General features: G+C 36.8%; 1 protein-coding gene across 2 annotated transcripts; it reads right to left on the bottom strand.

Annotated features, from left to right (window-relative positions):
• Window positions 1-1,499: 1,499 nt before the first annotated feature.
• Window positions 1,500-21,583, bottom strand: LOC142495857 (uncharacterized). 2 transcript variants are annotated; one of them, XR_012801837.1, is made up of 5 exons: window positions 21,440-21,583; window positions 16,437-16,602; window positions 11,431-11,596; window positions 6,428-6,593; window positions 1,500-1,590 (listed from the first exon to the last, which is right to left on the bottom strand). XR_012801837.1 is itself a non-coding variant. In XM_075601900.1 (3 exons), the coding sequence occupies exon 3, from the start codon at window positions 10,737-10,739 to the stop codon at window positions 9,792-9,794; it is 948 nt and encodes a 315-aa protein (XP_075458015.1). In that variant the 5' UTR covers window positions 10,740-11,596; window positions 16,437-16,602; window positions 21,440-21,583; the 3' UTR covers window positions 9,082-9,791. The 2 variants fall into 2 exon arrangements, 1 of the variants encoding a protein (XP_075458015.1); XM_075601900.1 differs by lacking the exons at window positions 1,500-1,590; window positions 6,428-6,593 and having other exon boundaries at window positions 9,082-11,596.
• Window positions 21,584-21,868: the final 285 nt, after the last annotated feature.

The raw sequence follows: 21,868 nt of genomic DNA, 5'->3' as shown, positions 1-21,868 counted from the left end.
ATACTGAATGTGATCTAGTTTCATTCTCAGAGTGATCAGAGTCGAAGCTAGATGTGTCTACCCTTTTACTTTTTAATATAGATTTATTGGGTACACGATTATCTCTTCCCTTCTCAAAATATTTTTTAGGGGTTCTAGATCGTGATCCTTCTCTCTGAGGGGTTTTTTGCCAGCAATAGATATGGCCCCTACTATAATCCGCCTTATCTCTTTCATATTTAATTTGTTTTTTTTCACTAATCCCCTCCTCAATTATTTCTAAGTTCTCCAAAAGGGTAACATCATTCTTAATAAATTGGTCCCTTGTTTCAAAGGGTTTCAGTTTATTCTGAAAGGCAGTAATCTCTACATTTAACACATCTTTTTCATGAATTTTCTGTTGAATAATCAACTCCATCAATCTAACTGAACATTTATCTAAGATCTTAATCCAGTCCTGTTCGAACTGGCGATTGGCAAACCCAAATGTTGGCACTTTCTTGACGCGGAGGCCTCTGGGGATCCTATTGGTGTTAATATAGTTTTCAAGAGTAGTAATGTCCCACCAGAGTCTTATGTCCTCAACCAACAATTTTTCCAATTTCACAAAGTGATTAGTTAAATCAGAAGGCTCCTCACATGTCAGTTCTTTCTCCTCCCCAAACACATGGGAGGCTTTCTTAGCCCGTTTGCTGTTATTAACTGCTTCATAAGTATAAATCCGCTGCTTAGGTTGATGTGCAGAATCATTCATACAGTATCATCCATAGTGTAAGAGGTATATCAAAATCACCACACTTGATGTCTGTTATCAGTGGATCACTGAAAAAACTTAGATATAAGGGACATTCAAAAAAACGGATCCCAATATATGCTCAATAAAAATCCTCAATAAGAATATTGCATGTGTATGCACTCTATGGTGTATTGTGTAAACAATAAAAGTCTCTAATAACCCGATAGCGTGTTCATATCCACAACGGAAAAAACTTGGCAATATATATATTGAAAACACATTTCATTCCAAGTTCTTGATTGTAGAGATGTGCCTCAATGAGCAAACAGTCTATTCAACATAGATACAATGTGTCCCAGAATTGCTTCAAGGTATGACCGTTGCTACCAAAATTGTGCACACAAAGACACTACAAATAATCCAAACGATATCCGATGGACAAATAATGTAATAAAAAGTTCCCGATCAGAGTCCAACTTAGAAGATGATTAGTAAATGTGAGCCCTGTATGTGCTCAGTGTGTTAGTGACTCAGCCACCGGACGGGGTAATCATGTGGTAAGGAGGATAGATGCAAACGGCGGCACCGTGTCTCCAGCCAGGAGACTATGACCGGCAACACACACCGCAATCCTCCGCCACTGCCCTCACAGACCCAGTGTCACACATAGAAAGCAGTCCCACTGCGGGGATGAAGGGTATGTACTCACAGTCTTGACACATCGCATCCGACTCAAATGCTGAGAGAAGTTACTCTGATCCGGTACCGTGATGACGCATGCTCCAGCCCATGTAGGTAAGATAGTCACAAGGGGGTAATCAGGTGGTGCACAGCTGCCGTCAGGATATGAATCAGGAAGTCCACACGCTTAATATCTAAAAGGCTATATTTAATGAGTGCATAACACAAAAAAACAAACTGCTACAAAAAACTTCTTGACGCGTTTCGTCCTGCTGGGGACTTTGTCAAAAGAGTAACTGGCATTGACCCCCGTGACGCTTATATAGGGAGACAAGAATGTCTATTGGGTGGATGTGATTGAATCAGATGTTAAACACACCAGATGTATAATGAAATAATCATGGTTTAGGTAACATAACCTCTAATTAACCCTCTCACAGATCCTCACTTATAAGACGTCACTCAGGGCCAATCTCATGCAGTAACATACAAAAGTAACAAACAAGTAACCACACAATATTTAAAAACAATCCTTAACACTGCCATCTAGATACAAAGATCTATCTTGCACCAAACAATTGCCAGTGGTAATGTAGCAGAAACAGCAACATATATCATATAACATGTATGGTAATGAATGGACAAAATCACAATTCATGTAAAGCTATTATAGTACACTATGGACTTTGTATAGAATATGTAGAGTCATATCTCTGAAAACATGAATAATGTCTACTCTAATCTAATCACACAATAGAATATATTTATATTTAATAATATTAAATCATACAATTTTATAATAATCATTATACCGCTAGATATAAAAATAAAAATATACACCACTATAAATCTAATAGTGCTTCTACATAATATCACATTAGCAACAACACTATCTAAAAATTATTCAAAGATCATATATAAAGGAACTTATACAAAAACCTTAAATGTATATCAAACTAAAAAGTGCTTGAGATCCCACTCTACATTAATTCCTGTGGGGTGTAATGTGTTCATGGCATGTATCCAATACATCTCCCCTGTATTAAGTTTGTTAATTCTATCTCCCCCTCTAGGATGGATACCTACATGTTCAAGAGCTGAGAAAGAAAATGTGGAAATATCTCCTAGACTACACATTGAAAAATGTCAAGACACTGGATGTAACATATCCTTCTTTAGAATATGTCTAATGTGTTCTTGAATCCTTACTCTCACCGGTCTAATGGTACGGCCAATATAAGACATTTTACACCCACATTGTAAATGATAGATCACGTAACTGGAGTGACAATTCATAAATTTACCAATACGATGAATACCCTCACATGTGGGAACACTTTTTTTAGCTCGAGCATATTTACAAACTGAGCACCGCCCACATGGGAAAAAACCTCTTGGTATATTACTAAACTGTGATCTTTGGGGATTGGCATTAAATAGACTTGGTGAGAGGTGAGAACCTAAAGTTTTAGTTTTTTTATAGATAAACCTTGGTCCTCCCTGTACCAGGGGTGCTATGTCCTTGTCTAGAGTAAGTATTTTCCAATGCTTGTGAAATATATCTCTGATCGCTTTAGCTTGTCTACTATAGACTGAAATAAAGGATGGACACATAGAGTCATTTTCATAATTGTATCGTCTCTTGTTCTTATTATATTTTTTAGATTTAATAACTTCTTCTCTATCAAGAGTGTCTGCATATTCAAATGCTTTAATAATATCAACATCTTTGTATCCTCTTTCTTTAAAACTATTTGCCATTTCAAGGGAATGATTCAGAAACATATCATTATTCGAACAGAGTCTTTTTAAACGAATAAACTGAGCCTTTGGTATACTCCTAATCAGAGCTGGAGGGTGACAACTGGTCGCACATAAAAGAGCATTTTTGGACATGGGTTTCCGAAAGATATCTGTCTGTATCTTTTTATTAGTATCTATAAAAAGTGTGATATCTAAGTAATCTATATGGTGAATGTTTTCTGTGTGTGTAAATTTTAAATTATAATCATTAGTGTTAAGTGTATTAATGAAAGTGGAAAGTGAGTCAGAATCCCCATCCCACACCAAAATAAGATCATCAATGAAGCGTTTGTAAAAGATGATGTGACTACGAAATAAATTAGAATCGTGATAAATGTGACGTGACTCCCAAAGACCCATAAAAAGATTCGCATAAGAAGGAGCGAAAGAAGAACCCATAGCTGTGCCTAATTTTTGTAAATAATATTGTGAATCAAACATAAAATAATTGTGTGTTAATAAAAAAGTGACTGATTCCAATAAAAAAGTGCTCAAAGTGACCGATAATTCTGATAAATCCCGAAAATGTTGAAGTGCATATATGCCCTGTTCGTGTGAAATGATGGAATACAGGGAAGCCACATGAAGTGTGACCCACCTGTATCCCCGCTTCCATTCCAAGTCCCTTATGGACCTAATTAGATCTGAAGTATCTTTAATGTAAGATGGTAATTGATATACCAATGGTTGAAGAAACCTATCCACATACCGCGACAACCCATCTCCCAAAGATCCAATACTCGCCACAATGGGTCGACCAGGAGGGTCAACCAGCGACTTATGGATCTTTGGGAGATGATGGAATATAGGTGTCACGGGATGTGGGCAGGCCAAGAACTCTAATTCTTTCTGATTTATAACATTAAAAATCTTTCCCATGTCCAAAAGCTCCATATATTGTTTAAGATAGTCATTAGTCAGATTTGACTTAAGTTGTTGATAAAGGGTTACATCCTTTAATTGCCTATAGGCCTCTTTCACATATTGATCAGAAGATAGGATCACTAGGGCCCCTCCCTTATCTGCCTTTTTAAAAATCAATCTCTGGTCACGTTTTAGAACCTCCAGCTGTTGGACTTCTGAAATTGTAAGGTTGTTATTCCCAACATTTGAAAAAGAAAAACCTTTATTCAACAACTTAATATCCCGTTCTACCAGTTTCTCAAAGGTCATAATGAACGGTCCTCTTTGAGAACTTGGACAAAAAATAGATTTTTTCCTAAACCCAGAATCTTGATAATCAAAAAATGATTGTGTAGACGTGCTAAGCGATTCTCCTTGTTGTTCCAACATATCTTCCATATCGGATAAGAGACATTGATCTTTAAAGTCAAACAATACATGATCATCATTACATACATTATCAGCCATTGAACCTTCTACATTTTTATTAGAGGATATTTGTTTACCCCTTTGAGTAAAAAAAAAATTCAGGGATAATTTTCTGGTGAATTTCTGTAAATCAATTACAGTTTCAAATAATTGAAAATTGCCAGTGGGTGCAAATCCTAACCCACGGTTAAGTAGGGATAACTGATCAATAGTTAACTCAATCCCTGAGAGATTGATCACATTATCTATTGATTCATTCAAGTGTATTTTTTCCTTTTCGTTCTGCCTCTTGTTTCCCCGTTTCCTCTTTGATCTTCGTGTTCTACTGAGTTTTTTGATATACTATTGGAAACCAATTTAGAGTCTGATTTAAGTGGTCTGGAAAACATAAAGGCAGTTGACGTAGATGGTTTAGGATCTGATCTACGGGTATCATTATGTTCCCTCCCATAGTCATCTGACCTATCGAATGATACTGAATGTGATCTAGTTTCATTCTCAGAGTGATCAGAGTCGAAGCTAGATGTGTCTACCCTTTTACTTTTTAATATAGATTTATTGGGTACACGATTATCTCTTCCCTTCTCAAAATATTTTTTAGGGGTTCTAGATCGTGATCCTTCTCTCTGAGGGGGTTTTTGCCAGCAATAGATATGGCCCCTACTATAATCCGCCTTATCTCTTTCATATTTAATTTGTTTTTTTTCACTAATCCCCTCCTCAATTATTTCTAAGTTCTCCAAAAGGGTAACATCATTCTTAATAAATTGGTCCCTTGTTTCAAAGGGTTTCAGTTTATTCTGAAAGGCAGTAATCTCTACATTTAACACATCTTTTTCATGAATTTTCTGTTGAATAATCAACTCCATCAATCTAACTGAACATTAATCTAAGATCTTAATCCAGTCCTGTTCGAACTGGCGATTGGCAAACCCAAATGTTGGCACTTTCTTGACGCGGAGGCCTCTGGGGATCCAATTGGTGTTAATATAGTTTTCAAGAGTAGTAATGTCCCACCAGAGTCTTATGTCCTCAACCAACAATTTTTCCAATTTCACAAAGTGATTAGTTAAATCAGAAGGCTCCTCACATGTCAGTTCTTTCTCCTCCCCAAACACATGGGAGGCTTTCTTAGCCCGTTTGCTGTTATTAACTGCTTCATAAGTATAAATCCGCTGCTTAGGTTGATGTGCAGAATCATTCATACAGTATCATCCATAGTGTAAGAGGTATATCAAAATCACCACACTTGATGTCTGTTATCAGTGGATCACTGAAAAAACTTAGATATAAGGGACATTCAAAAAAACGGATCCCAATATATGCTCAATAAAAATCCTCAATAAGAATATTGCATGTGTATGCACTCTATGGTGTATTGTGTAAACAATAAAAGTCTCTAATAACCCGATAGCGTGTTCATATCCACAACGGAAAAAACTTGGCAATATATATATTGAAAACACATTTCATTCCAAGTTCTTGATTGTAGAGATGTGCCTCAATGAGCAAACAGTCTATTCAACATAGATACAATGTGTCCCAGAATTGCTTCAAGGTATGACCGTTGCTAACAAAATTGTGCACACAAAGACACTACAAATAATCCAAACGATATCCGATGGACAAATAATGTAATAAAAAGTTCCCGATCAGAGTCCAACTTAGAAGATGATTAGTAAATGTGAGCCCTGTATGTGCTCAGTGTGTTAGTGACTCAGCCACCGGACGGGGTAATCATGTGGTAAGGAGGATAGATGCAAACGGCGGCACCGTGTCTCCAGCCAGGAGACTATGACCGGCAACACACACCGCAATCCTCCGCCACTGCCCTCACAGACCCAGTGTCACACACAGAAAGCAGTCCCACTGCGGGGATGAAGGGTATGTACTCACAGTCTTGACACATCGCATCCGACTCAAATGCTGAGAGAAGTTACTCTGATCCGGGACCGTGATGACGCATGCTCCAGCCCATGTAGGTAAGATAGTCACAAGGGGGTAATCAGGTGGTGCACAGCTGCCGTCAGGATATGAATCAGGAAGTCCACACGCTTAATATCTAAAAGGCTATATTTAATGAGTGCATAACACAAAAAAACAAACTGCTACAAAAAACTTCTTGACGCGTTTCGTCCTGCTGGGGACTTTGTCAAAAGAGTAACTGGCATTGACCCCCGTGACGCTTATATAGGGAGACAAGAATGTCTATTGGGTGGATGTGATTGAATCAGATGTTAAACACACCAGATGTATAATGAAATAATCATGGTTTAGGTAACATAACCTCTAATTAACCCTCTCACAGATCCTCACTTATAAGACGTCACTCAGGGCCAATCTCATGCAGTAACATACAAAAGTAACAAACAAGTAACCACACAATATTTAAAAACAATCCTTAACACTGCCATCTAGATACAAAGATCTATCTTGCACCAAACAATTGCCAGTGGTAATGTAGCAGAAACAGCAACATATATCATATAACATGTATGGTAATGAATGGACAAAATCACAATTCATGTAAAGCTATTATAGTACACTATGGACTTTGTATAGAATATGTAGAGTCATATCTCTGAAAACATGAATAATGTCTACTCTAATCTAATCACACAATAGAATATATTTATATTTAATAATATTAAATCATACAATTTTATAATAATCATTATACCGCTAGATATAAAAATAAAAATATACACCACTATAAATCTAATAGTGCTTCTACATAATATCACATTAGCAACAACACTATCTAAAAATTATTCAAAGATCATATATAAAGGAACTTATACAAAAACCTTAAATGTATATCAAACTAAAAAGTGCTTAAGATCCCACTCTACATTAATTCCTGTGGGGTGTAATGTGTTCATGGCATGTATCCAATACATCTCCCCTGTATTAAGTTTGTTAATTCTATCTCCCCCTCTAGGATGGATACCTACATGTTCAAGAGCTGAGAAAGAAAATGTGGAAATATCTCCTAGACTACACATTGAAAAATGTCAAGACACTGGATGTAACATATCCTTCTTTAGAATATGTCTAATGTGTTCTTGAATCCTTACTCTCACCGGTCTAATGGTACGGCCAATATAAGACATTTTACACCCACATTGTAAATGATAGATCACGTAACTGGAGTGACAATTCATAAATTTACCAATACGATGAATACCCTCACATGTGGGAACACTTTTTTTAGCTCGAGCATATTTACAAACTGAGCACCGCCCACATGGGAAAAAACCTCTTGGTATATTACTAAACTGTGATCTTTGGGGATTGGCATTAAATAGACTTGGTGAGAGGTGAGAACCTAAAGTTTTAGTTTTTTTATAGATAAACCTTGGTCCTCCCTGTACCAGGGGTGCTATGTCCTTGTCTAGAGTAAGTATTTTCCAATGCTTGTGAAATATATCTCTGATCGCTTTAGCTTGTCTACTATAGACTGAAATAAAGGATGGACACATAGAGTCATTTTCATAATTGTATCGTCTCTTGTTCTTATTATATTTTTTAGATTTAATAACTTCTTCTCTATCAAGAGTGTCTGCATATTCAAATGCTTTAATAATATCAACATCTTTGTATCCTCTTTCTTTAAAACTATTTGCCATTTCAAGGGAATGATTCAGAAACATATCATTATTCGAACAGAGTCTTTTTAAACGAATAAACTGAGCCTTTGGTATACTCCTAATCAGAGCTGGAGGGTGACAACTGGTCGCACATAAAAGAGCATTTTTGGACATGGGTTTCCGAAAGATATCTGTCTGTATCTTTTTATTAGTATCTATAAAAAGTGTGATATCTAAGTAATCTATATGGTGAATGTTTTCTGTGTGTGTAAATTTTAAATTATAATCATTAGTGTTAAGTGTATTAATGAAAGTGGAAAGTGAGTCAGAATCCCCATCCCACACCAAAATAAGATCATCAATGAAGCGTTTGTAAAAGATGATGTGACTACGAAATAAATTAGAATCGTGATAAATGTGACGTGACTCCCAAAGACCCATAAAAAGATTCGCATAAGAAGGAGCGAAAGAAGAACCCATAGCTGTGCCTAATTTTTGTAAATAATATTGTGAATCAAACATAAAATAATTGTGTGTTAATAAAAAAGTGACTGATTCCAATAAAAAAGTGCTCAAAGTGACCGATAATTCTGATAAATCCCGAAAATGTTGAAGTGCATATATGCCCTGTTCGTGTGAAATGATGGAATACAGGGAAGCCACATGAAGTGTGACCCACCTGTATCCCCGCTTCCATTCCAAGTCCCTTATGGACCTAATTAGATCTGAAGTATCTTTAATGTAAGATGGTAATTGATATACCAATGGTTGAAGAAACCTATCCACATACCGCGACAACCCATCTCCCAAAGATCCAATACTCGCCACAATGGGTCGACCAGGAGGGTCAACCAGCGACTTATGGATCTTTGGGAGATGATGGAATATAGGTGTCACGGGATGTGGGCAGGCCAAGTACTCTAATTCTTTCTGATTTATAACATTAAAAATCTTTCCCATGTCCAAAAGCTCCATATATTGTTTAAGATAGTCATTAGTCGGATTTGACTTAAGTTGTTGATAAAGGGTTACATCCTTTAATTGCCTATAGGCCTCTTTCACATATTGATCAGAAGATAGGATCACTAGGGCCCCTCCCTTATCTGCCTTTTTAAAAATCAATCTCTGGTCACGTTTTAGAACCTCCAGCTGTTGGACTTCTGAAATTGTAAGGTTGTTATTCCCAACATTTGAAAAAGAAAAACCTTTATTCAACAACTTAATATCCCGTTCTACCAGTTTCTCAAAGGTCATAATGAACGGTCCTCTTTGAGAACTTGGACAAAAAATAGATTTTTTCCTAAACCCAGAATCTTGATAATCAAAAAATGATTGTGTAGACGTGCTAAGCGATTCTCCTTGTTGTTCCAACATATCTTCCATATCGGATAAGAGACATTGATCTTTAAAGTCAAACAATACATGATCATCATTACATACATTATCAGCCATTGAACCTTCTACATTTTTATTAGAGGATATTTGTTTACCCCTTTGAGTAAAAAAAAATTTCAGGGATAATTTTCTGGTGAATTTCTGTAAATCAATTACAGTTTCAAATAATTGAAAATTGCCAGTGGGTGCAAATCCTAACCCACGGTTAAGTAGGGATAACTGATCAATAGTTAACTCAATCCCTGAGAGATTGATCACATTATCTATTGATTCATTCAAGTGTATTTTTTCCTTTTCGTTCTGCCTCTTGTTTCCCCGTTTCCTCTTTGATCTTCGTGTTCTACTGAGTTTTTTGATATACTATTGGAAACCAATTTAGAGTCTGATTTAAGTGGTCTGGAAAACATAAAGGCAGTTGACGTAGATGGTTTAGGATCTGATCTACGGGTATCATTATGTTCCCTCCCATAGTCATCTGACCTATCGAATGATACTGAATGTGATCTAGTTTCATTCTCAGAGTGATCAGAGTCGAAGCTAGATGTGTCTACCCTTTTACTTTTTAATATAGATTTATTGGGTACACGATTATCTCTTCCCTTCTCAAAATATTTTTTAGGGGTTCTAGATCGTGATCCTTCTCTCTGAGGGGGTTTTTGCCAGCAATAGATATGGCCCCTACTATAATCCGCCTTATCTCTTTCATATTTAATTTGTTTTTTTTCACTAATCCCCTCCTCAATTATTTCTAAGTTCTCCAAAAGGGTAACATCATTCTTAATAAATTGGTCCCTTGTTTCAAAGGGTTTCAGTTTATTCTGAAAGGCAGTAATCTCTACATTTAACACATCTTTTTCATGAATTTTCTGTTGAATAATCAACTCCATCAATCTAACTGAACATTTATCTAAGATCTTAATCCAGTCCTGTTCGAACTGGCGATTGGCAAACCCAAATGTTGGCACTTTCTTGACGCGGAGGCCTCTGGGGATCCTATTGGTGTTAATATAGTTTTCAAGAGTAGTAATGTCCCACCAGAGTCTTATGTCCTCAACCAACAATTTTTCCAATTTCACAAAGTGATTAGTTAAATCAGAAGGCTCCTCACATGTCAGTTCTTTCTCCTCCCCAAACACATGGGAGGCTTTCTTAGCCCGTTTGCTGTTATTAACTGCTTCATAAGTATAAATCCGCTGCTTAGGTTGATGTGCAGAATCATTCATACAGTATCATCCATAGTGTAAGAGGTATATCAAAATCACCACACTTGATGTCTGTTATCAGTGGATCACTGAAAAAACTTAGATATAAGGGACATTCAAAAAAACGGATCCCAATATATGCTCAATAAAAATCCTCAATAAGAATATTGCATGTGTATGCACTCTATGGTGTATTGTGTAAACAATAAAAGTCTCTAATAACCCGATAGCGTGTTCATATCCACAACGGAAAAAACTTGGCAATATATATATTGAAAACACATTTCATTCCAAGTTCTTGATTGTAGAGATGTGCCTCAATGAGCAAACAGTCTATTCAACATAGATACAATGTGTCCCAGAATTGCTTCAAGGTATGACCGTTGCTACCAAAATTGTGCACACAAAGACACTACAAATAATCCAAACGATATCCGATGGACAAATAATGTAATAAAAAGTTCCCGATCAGAGTCCAACTTAGAAGATGATTAGTAAATGTGAGCCCTGTATGTGCTCAGTGTGTTAGTGACTCAGCCACCGGACGGGGTAATCATGTGGTAAGGAGGATAGATGCAAACGGCGGCACCGTGTCTCCAGCCAGGAGACTATGACCGGCAACACACACCGCAATCCTCCGCCACTGCCCTCACAGACCCAGTGTCACACACAGAAAGCAGTCCCACTGCGGGGATGAAGGGTATGTACTCACAGTCTTGACACATCGCATCCGACTCAAATGCTGAGAGAAGTTACTCTGATCCGGGACCGTGATGACGCATGCTCCAGCCCATGTAGGTAAGATAGTCACAAGGGGGTAATCAGGTGGTGCACAGCTGCCGTCAGGATATGAATCAGGAAGTCCACACGCTTAATATCTAAAAGGCTATATTTAATGAGTGCATAACACAAAAAAACAAACTGCTACAAAAAACTTCTTGACGCGTTTCGTCCTGCTGGGGACTTTGTCAAAAGAGTAACTGGCATTGACCCCCGTGACGCTTATATAGGGAGACAAGAATGTCTATTGGGTGGATGTGATTGAATCAGATGTTAAACACACCAGATGTATAATGAAATAATCATGGTTTAGGTAACATAACCTCTAATTAACCCTCTCACAGATCCTCACTTATAAGACGTCACTCAGGGCCAATCTCATGCAGTAACATACAAAAGTAACAAACAAGTAACCACACAATATTTAAAAACAATCCTTAACACTGCCATCTAGATACAAAGATCTATCTTGCACCAAACAATTGCCAGTGGTAATGTAGCAGAAACAGCAACATATATCATATAACATGTATGGTAATGAATGGACAAAATCACAATTCATGTAAAGCTATTATAGTACACTATGGACTTTGTATAGAATATGTAGAGTCATATCTCTGAAAACATGAATAATGTCTACTCTAATCTAATCACACAATAGAATATATTTATATTTAATAATATTAAATCATACAATTTTATAATAATCATTATACCGCTAGATATAAAAATAAAAATATACACCACTATAAATCTAATAGTGCTTCTACATAATATCACATTAGCAACAACACTATCTAAAAATTATTCAAAGATCATATATAAAGGAACTTATACAAAAACCTTAAATGTATATCAAACTAAAAAGTGCTTAAGATCCCACTCTACATTAATTCCTGTGGGGTGTAATGTGTTCATGGCATGTATCCAATACATCTCCCCTGTATTAAGTTTGTTAATTCTATCTCCCCCTCTAGGATGGATACCTACATGTTCAAGAGCTGAGAAAGAAAATGTGGAAATATCTCCTAGACTACACATTGAAAAATGTCAAGACACTGGATGTAACATATCCTTCTTTAGAATATGTCTAATGTGTTCTTGAATCCTTACTCTCACCGGTCTAATGGTACGGCCAATATAAGACATTTTACACCCACATTGTAAATGATAGATCACGTAACTGGAGTGACAATTCATAAATTTACCAATACGATGAATACCCTCACATGTGGGAACACTTTTTTTAGCTCGAGCATATTTACAAACTGAGCACCGCCCACATGGGAAAAAACCTCTTGGTATATTACTAAACTGTGATCTTTGGGGATTGGCATTAAATAGACTTGGTGAGAGGTGAGAACCTAAAGTTTTAGTTTTTTTATAGATAAACCTTGGTCCTCCCTGTACCAGGGGTGCTATGTCCTTGTCTAGAGTAAGTATTTTCCAATGCTTGTGAAATATATCTCTGATCGCTTTAGCTTGTCTACTATAGACTGAAATAAAGGATGGACACATAGAGTCATTTTCATAATTGTATCGTCTCTTGTTCTTATTATATTTTTTAGATTTAATAACTTCTTCTCTATCAAGAGTGTCTGCATATTCAAATGCTTTAATAATATCAACATCTTTGTATCCTCTTTCTTTAAAACTATTTGCCATTTCAAGGGAATGATTCAGAAACATATCATTATTCGAACAGAGTCTTTTTAAACGAATAAACTGAGCCTTTGGTATACTCCTAATCAGAGCTGGAGGGTGACAACTGGTCGCACATAAAAGAGCATTTTTGGACATGGGTTTCCGAAAGATATCTGTCTGTATCTTTTTATTAGTATCTATAAAAAGTGTGATATCTAAGTAATCTATATGGTGAATGTTTTCTGTGTGTGTAAATTTTAAATTATAATCATTAGTGTTAAGTGTATTAATGAAAGTGGAAAGTGAGTCAGAATCCCCATCCCACACCAAAATAAGATCATCAATGAAGCGTTTGTAAAAGATGATGTGACTACGAAATAAATTAGAATCGTGATAAATGTGACGTGACTCCCAAAGACCCATAAAAAGATTCGCATAAGAAGGAGCGAAAGAAGAACCCATAGCTGTGCCTAATTTTTGTAAATAATATTGTGAATCAAACATAAAATAATTGTGTGTTAATAAAAAAGTGACTGATTCCAATAAAAAAGTGCTCAAAGTGACCGATAATTCTGATAAATCCCGAAAATGTTGAAGTGCATATATGCCCTGTTCGTGTGAAATGATGGAATACAGGGAAGCCACATGAAGTGTGACCCACCTGTATCCCCGCTTCCATTCCAAGTCCCTTATGGACCTAATTAGATCTGAAGTATCTTTAATGTAAGATGGTAATTGATATACCAATGGTTGAAGAAACCTATCCACATACCGCGACAACCCATCTCCCAAAGATCCAATACTCGCCACAATGGGTCGACCAGGAGGGTCAACCAGCGACTTATGGATCTTTGGGAGATGATGGAATATAGGTGTCACGGGATGTGGGCAGGCCAAGTACTCTAATTCTTTCTGATTTATAACATTAAAAATCTTTCCCATGTCCAAAAGCTCCATATATTGTTTAAGATAGTCATTAGTCGGATTTGACTTAAGTTGTTGATAAAGGGTTACATCCTTTAATTGCCTATAGGCCTCTTTCACATATTGATCAGAAGATAGGATCACTAGGGCCCCTCCCTTATCTGCCTTTTTAAAAATCAATCTCTGGTCACGTTTTAGAACCTCCAGCTGTTGGACTTCTGAAATTGTAAGGTTGTTATTCCCAACATTTGAAAAAGAAAAACCTTTATTCAACAACTTAATATCCCGTTCTACCAGTTTCTCAAAGGTCATAATGAACGGTCCTCTTTGAGAACTTGGACAAAAAATAGATTTTTTCCTAAACCCAGAATCTTGATAATCAAAAAATGATTGTGTAGACGTGCTAAGCGATTCTCCTTGTTGTTCCAACATATCTTCCATATCGGATAAGAGACATTGATCTTTAAAGTCAAACAATACATGATCATCATTACATACATTATCAGCCATTGAACCTTCTACATTTTTATTAGAGGATATTTGTTTACCCCTTTGAGTAAAAAAAAATTTCAGGGATAATTTTCTGGTGAATTTCTGTAAATCAATTACAGTTTCAAATAATTGAAAATTGCCAGTGGGTGCAAATCCTAACCCACGGTTAAGTAGGGATAACTGATCAATAGTTAACTCAATCCCTGAGAGATTGATCACATTATCTATTGATTCATTCAAGTGTATTTTTTCCTTTTCGTTCTGCCTCTTGTTTCCCCGTTTCCTCTTTGATCTTCGTGTTCTACTGAGTTTTTTGATATACTATTGGAAACCAATTTAGAGTCTGATTTAAGTGGTCTGGAAAACATAAAGGCAGTTGACGTAGATGGTTTAGGATCTGATCTACGGGTATCATTATGTTCCCTCCCATAGTCATCTGACCTATCGAATGATACTGAATGTGATCTAGTTTCATTCTCAGAGTGATCAGAGTCGAAGCTAGATGTGTCTACCCTTTTACTTTTTAATATAGATTTATTGGGTACACGATTATCTCTTCCCTTCTCAAAATATTTTTTAGGGGTTCTAGATCGTGATCCTTCTCTCTGAGGGGGTTTTTGCCAGCAATAGATATGGCCCCTACTATAATCCGCCTTATCTCTTTCATATTTAATTTGTTTTTTTTCACTAATCCCCTCCTCAATTATTTCTAAGTTCTCCAAAAGGGTAACATCATTCTTAATAAATTGGTCCCTTGTTTCAAAGGGTTTCAGTTTATTCTGAAAGGCAGTAATCTCTACATTTAACACATCTTTTTCATGAATTTTCTGTTGAATAATCAACTCCATCAATCTAACTGAACATTTATCTAAGATCTTAATCCAGTCCTGTTCGAACTGGCGATTGGCAAACCCAAATGTTGGCACTTTCTTGACGCGGAGGCCTCTGGGGATCCTATTGGTGTTAATATAGTTTTCAAGAGTAGTAATGTCCCACCAGAGTCTTATGTCCTCAACCAACAATTTTTCCAATTTCACAAAGTGATTAGTTAAATCAGAAGGCTCCTCACATGTCAGTTCTTTCTCCTCCCCAAACACATGGGAGGCTTTCTTAGCCCGTTTGCTGTTATTAACTGCTTCATAAGTATAAATCCGCTGCTTAGGTTGATGTGCAGAATCATTCATACAGTATCATCCATAGTGTAAGAGGTATATCAAAATCACCACACTTGATGTCTGTTATCAGTGGATCACTGAAAAAACTTAGATATAAGGGACATTCAAAAAAACGGATCCCAATATATGCTCAATAAAAATCCTCAATAAGAATATTGCATGTGTATGCACTCTATGGTGTATTGTGTAAACAATAAAAGTCTCTAATAACCCGATAGCGTGTTCATATCCACAACAGAAAAAACTTGGCAATATATATTATATTGAAAACACATTTCATTCCAAGTTCTTGATTGTAGAGATGTGCCTCAATGAGCAAACAGTCTATTCAACATAGATACAATGTGTTCCAGAATTGCTTCAAGGTATGACCGTTGCTACCAAAATTGTGCACACAAAGACACTACAAATAATCCAAACGATATCCGATGGACAAATAATGTAATAAAAAGTTCCCGATCAGAGTCCAACTTAGAAGATGATTAGTAAATGTGAGCCCTGTATGTGCTCAGTGTGTTAGTGACTCAGCCACCGGACGGGGTAATCATGTGGTAAGGAGGATAGATGCAAACGGCGGCACCGTGTCTCCAGCCAGGAGACTATGACTGGCAACACACACCGCAATCCTCCGCCACTGCCCTCACAGACCCAGTGTCACACACAGAAAGCAGTCCCACTGCGGGGATGAAGGGTATGTACTCACAGTCTTGACACATCGCATCCGACTCAAATGCTGAGAGAAGTTACTCTGATCCGGGACCGTGATGACGCATGCTCCAGCCCATGTAGGTAAGATAGTCACAAGGGGGTAATCAGGTGGTGCACAGCTGCCGTCAGGATATGAATCAGGAAGTCCACACGCTTAATATCTAAAAGGCTATATTTAATGAGTGCATAACACAAAAAAACAAACTGCTACAAAAAACTTCTTGACGCGTTTCGTCCTGCTGGGGACTTTGTCAAAAGAGTAACTGGCATTGACCCCCGTGACGCTTATATAGGGAGACAAGAATGTCTATTGGGTGGATGTGATTGAATCAGATGTTAAACACACCAGATGTATAATGAAATAATCATGGTTTAGGTAACATAACCTCTAATTAACCCTCTCACAGATCCTCACTTATAAGACGTCACTCAGGGCCAATCTCATGCAGTAACATACAAAAGTAACAAACAAGTAACCACTCAATATTTAAAAACAATCCTTAACACTGCCATCTAGATACAAAGATCTATCTTGCACCAAACAATTGCCAGTGGTAATGTAGCAGAAACAGCAACATATATCATATAACATGTATGGTAATGAATGGACAAAATCACAATTCATGTAAAGCTATTATAGTACACTATGGACTTTGTATAGAATATGTAGAGTCATATCTCTGAAAACATGAATAATGTCTACTCTAATCTAATCACACAATAGAATATATTTATATTTAATAATATTAAATCATACAATTTTATAATAATCATTATACCGCTAGATATAAAAATAAAAATATACACCACTATAAATCTAATAGTGCTTCTACATAATATCACATTAGCAACAACACTATCTAAAAATTATTCAAAGATCATATATAAAGGAACTTATACAAAAACCTTAAATGTATATCAAACTAAAAAGTGCTTGAGATCCCACTCTACATTAATTCCTGTGGGGTGTAATGTGTTCATGGCATGTATCCAATACATCTCCCCTGTATTAAGTTTGTTAATTCTATCTCCCCCTCTAGGATGGATACCTACATGTTCAAGAGCTGAGAAAGAAAATGTGGAAATATCTCCTAGACTACACATTGAAAAATGTCAAGACACTGGATGTAACATATCCTTCTTTAGAATATGTCTAATGTTTTCTTGAATCCTTACTCTCACCGGTCTAATGGTACGGCCAATATAAGACATTTTACACCCACATTGTAAATGATAGATCACGTAACTGGAGTGACAATTCATAAATTTACCAATACGATGAATACCCTCACATGTGGGAACACTTTTTTTAGCTCGAGCATATTTACAAACTGAGCACCGCCAACATGGGAAAAAACCTCTTGGTATATTACTAAACTGTGATCTTTGGGGATTGGCATTAAATAGACTTGGTGAGAGGTGAGAACCTAAAGTTTTAGTTTTTTTATAGATAAACCTTGGTCCTCCCTGTACCAGGGGTGCTATGTCCTTGTCTAGAGTAAGTATTTTCCAATGCTTGTGAAATATATCTCTGATCGCTTTAGCTTGTCTACTATAGACTGAAATAAAGGATGGACACATAGAGTCATTTTCATAATTGTATCGTCTCTTGTTCTTATTATATTTTTTAGATTTAATAACTTCTTCTCTATCAAGAGTGTCTGCATATTCAAATGCTTTAATAATATCAACATCTTTGTATCCTCTTTCTTTAAAACTATTTGCCATTTCAAGGGAATGATTCAGAAACATATCATTATTCGAACAGAGTCTTTTTAAACGAATAAACTGAGCCTTTGGTATACTCCTAATCAGAGCTGGAGGGTGACAACTGGTCGCACATAAAAGAGCATTTTTGGACATGGGTTTCCGAAAGATATCTGTCTGTATCTTTTTATTAGTATCTATAAAAAGTGTGATATCTAAGTAATCTATATGGTGAATGTTTTCTGTGTGTGTAAATTTTAAATTATAATCATTAGTGTTAAGTGTATTAATGAAAGTGGAAAGTGAGTCAGAATCCCCATCCCTCACCAAAATAAGATCATCAATGAAGCGTTTGTAAAAGATGATGTGACTACGAAATAAATTAGAATCGTGATAAATGTGACGTGACTCCCAAAGACCCATAAAAAGATTCGCATAAGAAGGAGCGAAAGAAGAACCCATAGCTGTGCCTAATTTTTGTAAATAATATTGTGAATCAAACATAAAATAATTGTGTGTTAATAAAAAAGTGACTGATTCCAATAAAAAAGTGCTCAAAGTGACCGATAATTCTGATAAATCCCGAAAATGTTGAAGTGCATATATGCCCTGTTCGTGTGAAATGATGGAATACAGGGAAGCCACATGAAGTGTGACCCACCTGTATCCCCGCTTCCATTCCAAGTCCCTTATGGACCTAATTAGATCTGAAGTATCTTTAATGTAAGATGGTAATTGATATACCAATGGTTGAAGAAACCTATCCACATACCGCGACAACCCATCTCCCAAAGATCCAATACTCGCCACAATGGGTCGACCAGGAGGGTCAACCAGCGACTTATGGATCTTTGGGAGATGATGGAATATAGGTGTCACGGGATGTGGGCAGGCCAAGAACTCTAATTCTTTCTGATTTATAACATTAAAAATCTTTCCCATGTCCAAAAGCTCCATATATTGTTTAAGATAGTCATTAGTCGGATTTGACTTAAGTTGTTGATAAAGGGTTACATCCTTTAATTGCCTATAGGCCTCTTTCACATATTGATCAGAAGATAGGATCACTAGGGCCCCTCCCTTATCTGCCTTTTTAAAAATCAATCTCTGGTCACGTTTTAGAACCTCCAGCTGTTGGACTTCTGAAATTGTAAGGTTGTTATTCCCAACATTTGAAAAAGAAAAACCTTTATTCAACAACTTAATATCCCGTTCTACCAGTTTCTCAAAGGTCATAATGAACGGTCCTCTTTGAGAACTTGGACAAAAAATAGATTTTTTCCTAAACCCAGAATCTTGATAATCAAAAAATGATTGTGTAGACGTGCTAAGCGATTCTCCTTGTTGTTCCAACATATCTTCCATATCGGATAAGAGACATTGATCTTTAAAGTCAAACAATACATGATCATCATTACATACATTATCAGCCATTGAACCTTCTACATTTTTATTAGAGGATATTTGTTTACCCCTTTGAGTAAAAAAAAATTTCAGGGATAATTTTCTGGTGAATTTCTGTAAATCAATTACAGTTTCAAATAATTGAAAATTGCCAGTGGGTGCAAATCCTAACCCACGGTTAAGTAGGGATAACTGATCAATAGTTAACTCAATCCCTGAGAGATTGATCACATTATCTATTGATTCATTCAAGTGTATTTTTTCCTTTTCGTTCTGCCTCTTGTTTCCCCGTTTCCTCTTTGATCTTCGTGTTCTACTGAGTTTTTTGATATACTATTGGAAACCAATTTAGAGTCTGATTTAAGTGGTCTGGAAAACATAAAGGCAGTTGACGTAGATGGTTTAGGATCTGATCTACGGGTATCATTATGTTCCCTCCCATAGTCATCTGACCTATCGAATGATACTGAATGTGATCTAGTTTCATTCTCAGAGTGATCAGAGTCGAAGCTAGATGTGTCTACCCTTTTACTTTTTAATATAGATTTATTGGGTACACGATTATCTCTTCCCTTCTCAAAATATTTTTTAGGGGTTCTAGATCGTGATCCTTCTCTCTGAGGGTTTTTTTGCCAGCAATAGATATGGCCCCTACTATAATCCGCCTTATCTCTTTCATATTTAATTTGTTTTTTTTCACTAATCCCCTCCTCAATTATTTCTAAGTTCTCCAAAAGGGTAACATCATTCTTAATAAATTGGTCCCTTGTTTCAAAGGGTTTCAGTTTATTCTGAAAGGCAGTAATCTCTACATTTAACACATCTTTTTCATGAATTTTCTGTTGAATAATCAACTCCATCAATCTAACTGAACATTTATCTAAGATCTTAATCCAGTCCTGTTCGAACTGGCGATTGGCAAACCCAAATGTTGGCACTTTCTTGACGCGGAGGCCTCTGGGGATCCTATTGGTGTTAATATAGTTTTCAAGAGTAGTAATGTCCCACCAGAGTCTTATGTCCTCAACCAACAATTTTTCCAATTTCACAAAGTGATTAGTTAAATCAGAAGGCTCCTCACATGTCAGTTCTTTCTCCTCCCCAAACACATGGGAGGCTTTCTTAGCCCGTTTGCTGTTATTAACTGCTTCATAAGTATAAATCCGCTGCTTAGGTTGATGTGCAGAATCATTCATACAGTATCATCCATAGTGTAAGAGGTATATCAAAATCACCACACTTGATGTCTGTTATCAGTGGATCACTGAAAAAACTTAGATATAAGGGACATTCAAAAAAACGGATCCCAATATATGCTCAATAAAAATCCTCAATAAGAATATTGCATGTGTATGCACTCTATGGTGTATTGTGTAAACAATAAAAGTCTCTAATAACCCGATAGCGTGTTCATATCCACAACGGAAAAAACTTGGCAATATATATATTGAAAACACATTTCATTCCAAGTTCTTGATTGTAGAGATGTGCCTCAATGAGCAAACAGTCTATTCAACATAGATACAATGTGTCCCAGAATTGCTTCAAGGTATGACCGTTGCTACCAAAATTGTGCACACAAAGACACTACAAATAATCCAAACGATATCCGATGGACAAATAATGTAATAAAAAGTTCCCGATCAGAGTCCAACTTAGAAGATGATTAGTAAATGTGAGCCCTGTATGTGCTCAGTGTGTTAGTGACTCAGCCACCGGACGGGGTAATCATGTGGTAAGGAGGATAGATGCAAACGGCGGCACCGTGTCTCCAGCCAGGAGACTATGACCGGCAACACACACCGCAATCCTCCGCCACTGCCCTCACAGACCCAGTGTCACACACAGAAAGCAGTCCCACTGCGGGGATGAAGGGTATGTACTCACAGTCTTGACACATCGCATCCGACTCAAATGCTGAGAGAAGTTACTCTGATCCGGGACCGTGATGACGCATGCTCCAGCCCATGTAGGTCAGATAGTCACAAGGGGGTAATCAGGTGGTGCACAGCTGCCGTCAGGATATGAATCAGGAAGTCCACACGCTTAATATCTAAAAGGCTATATTTAATGAGTGCATAACACAAAAAAACAAACTGCTACAAAAAACTTCTTGACGCGTTTCGTCCTGCTGGGGACTTTGTCAAAAGAGTAACTGGCATTGACCCCCGTGACGCTTATATAGGGAGACAAGAATGTCTATTGGGTGGATGTGATTGAATCAGATGTTAAACACACCAGATGTATAATGAAATAATCATGGTTTAGGTAACATAACCTCTAATTAACCCTCTCACAGATCCTCACTTATAAGAC

This window comes from Ascaphus truei, chromosome 5 (assembly GCF_040206685.1).
Source record: "Ascaphus truei isolate aAscTru1 chromosome 5, aAscTru1.hap1, whole genome shotgun sequence".
In the NCBI taxonomy this organism is placed as follows: Eukaryota; Metazoa; Chordata; class Amphibia; order Anura; family Ascaphidae; genus Ascaphus; species Ascaphus truei.
This window is presented reverse-complemented; position numbering and strand designations above follow the sequence as displayed.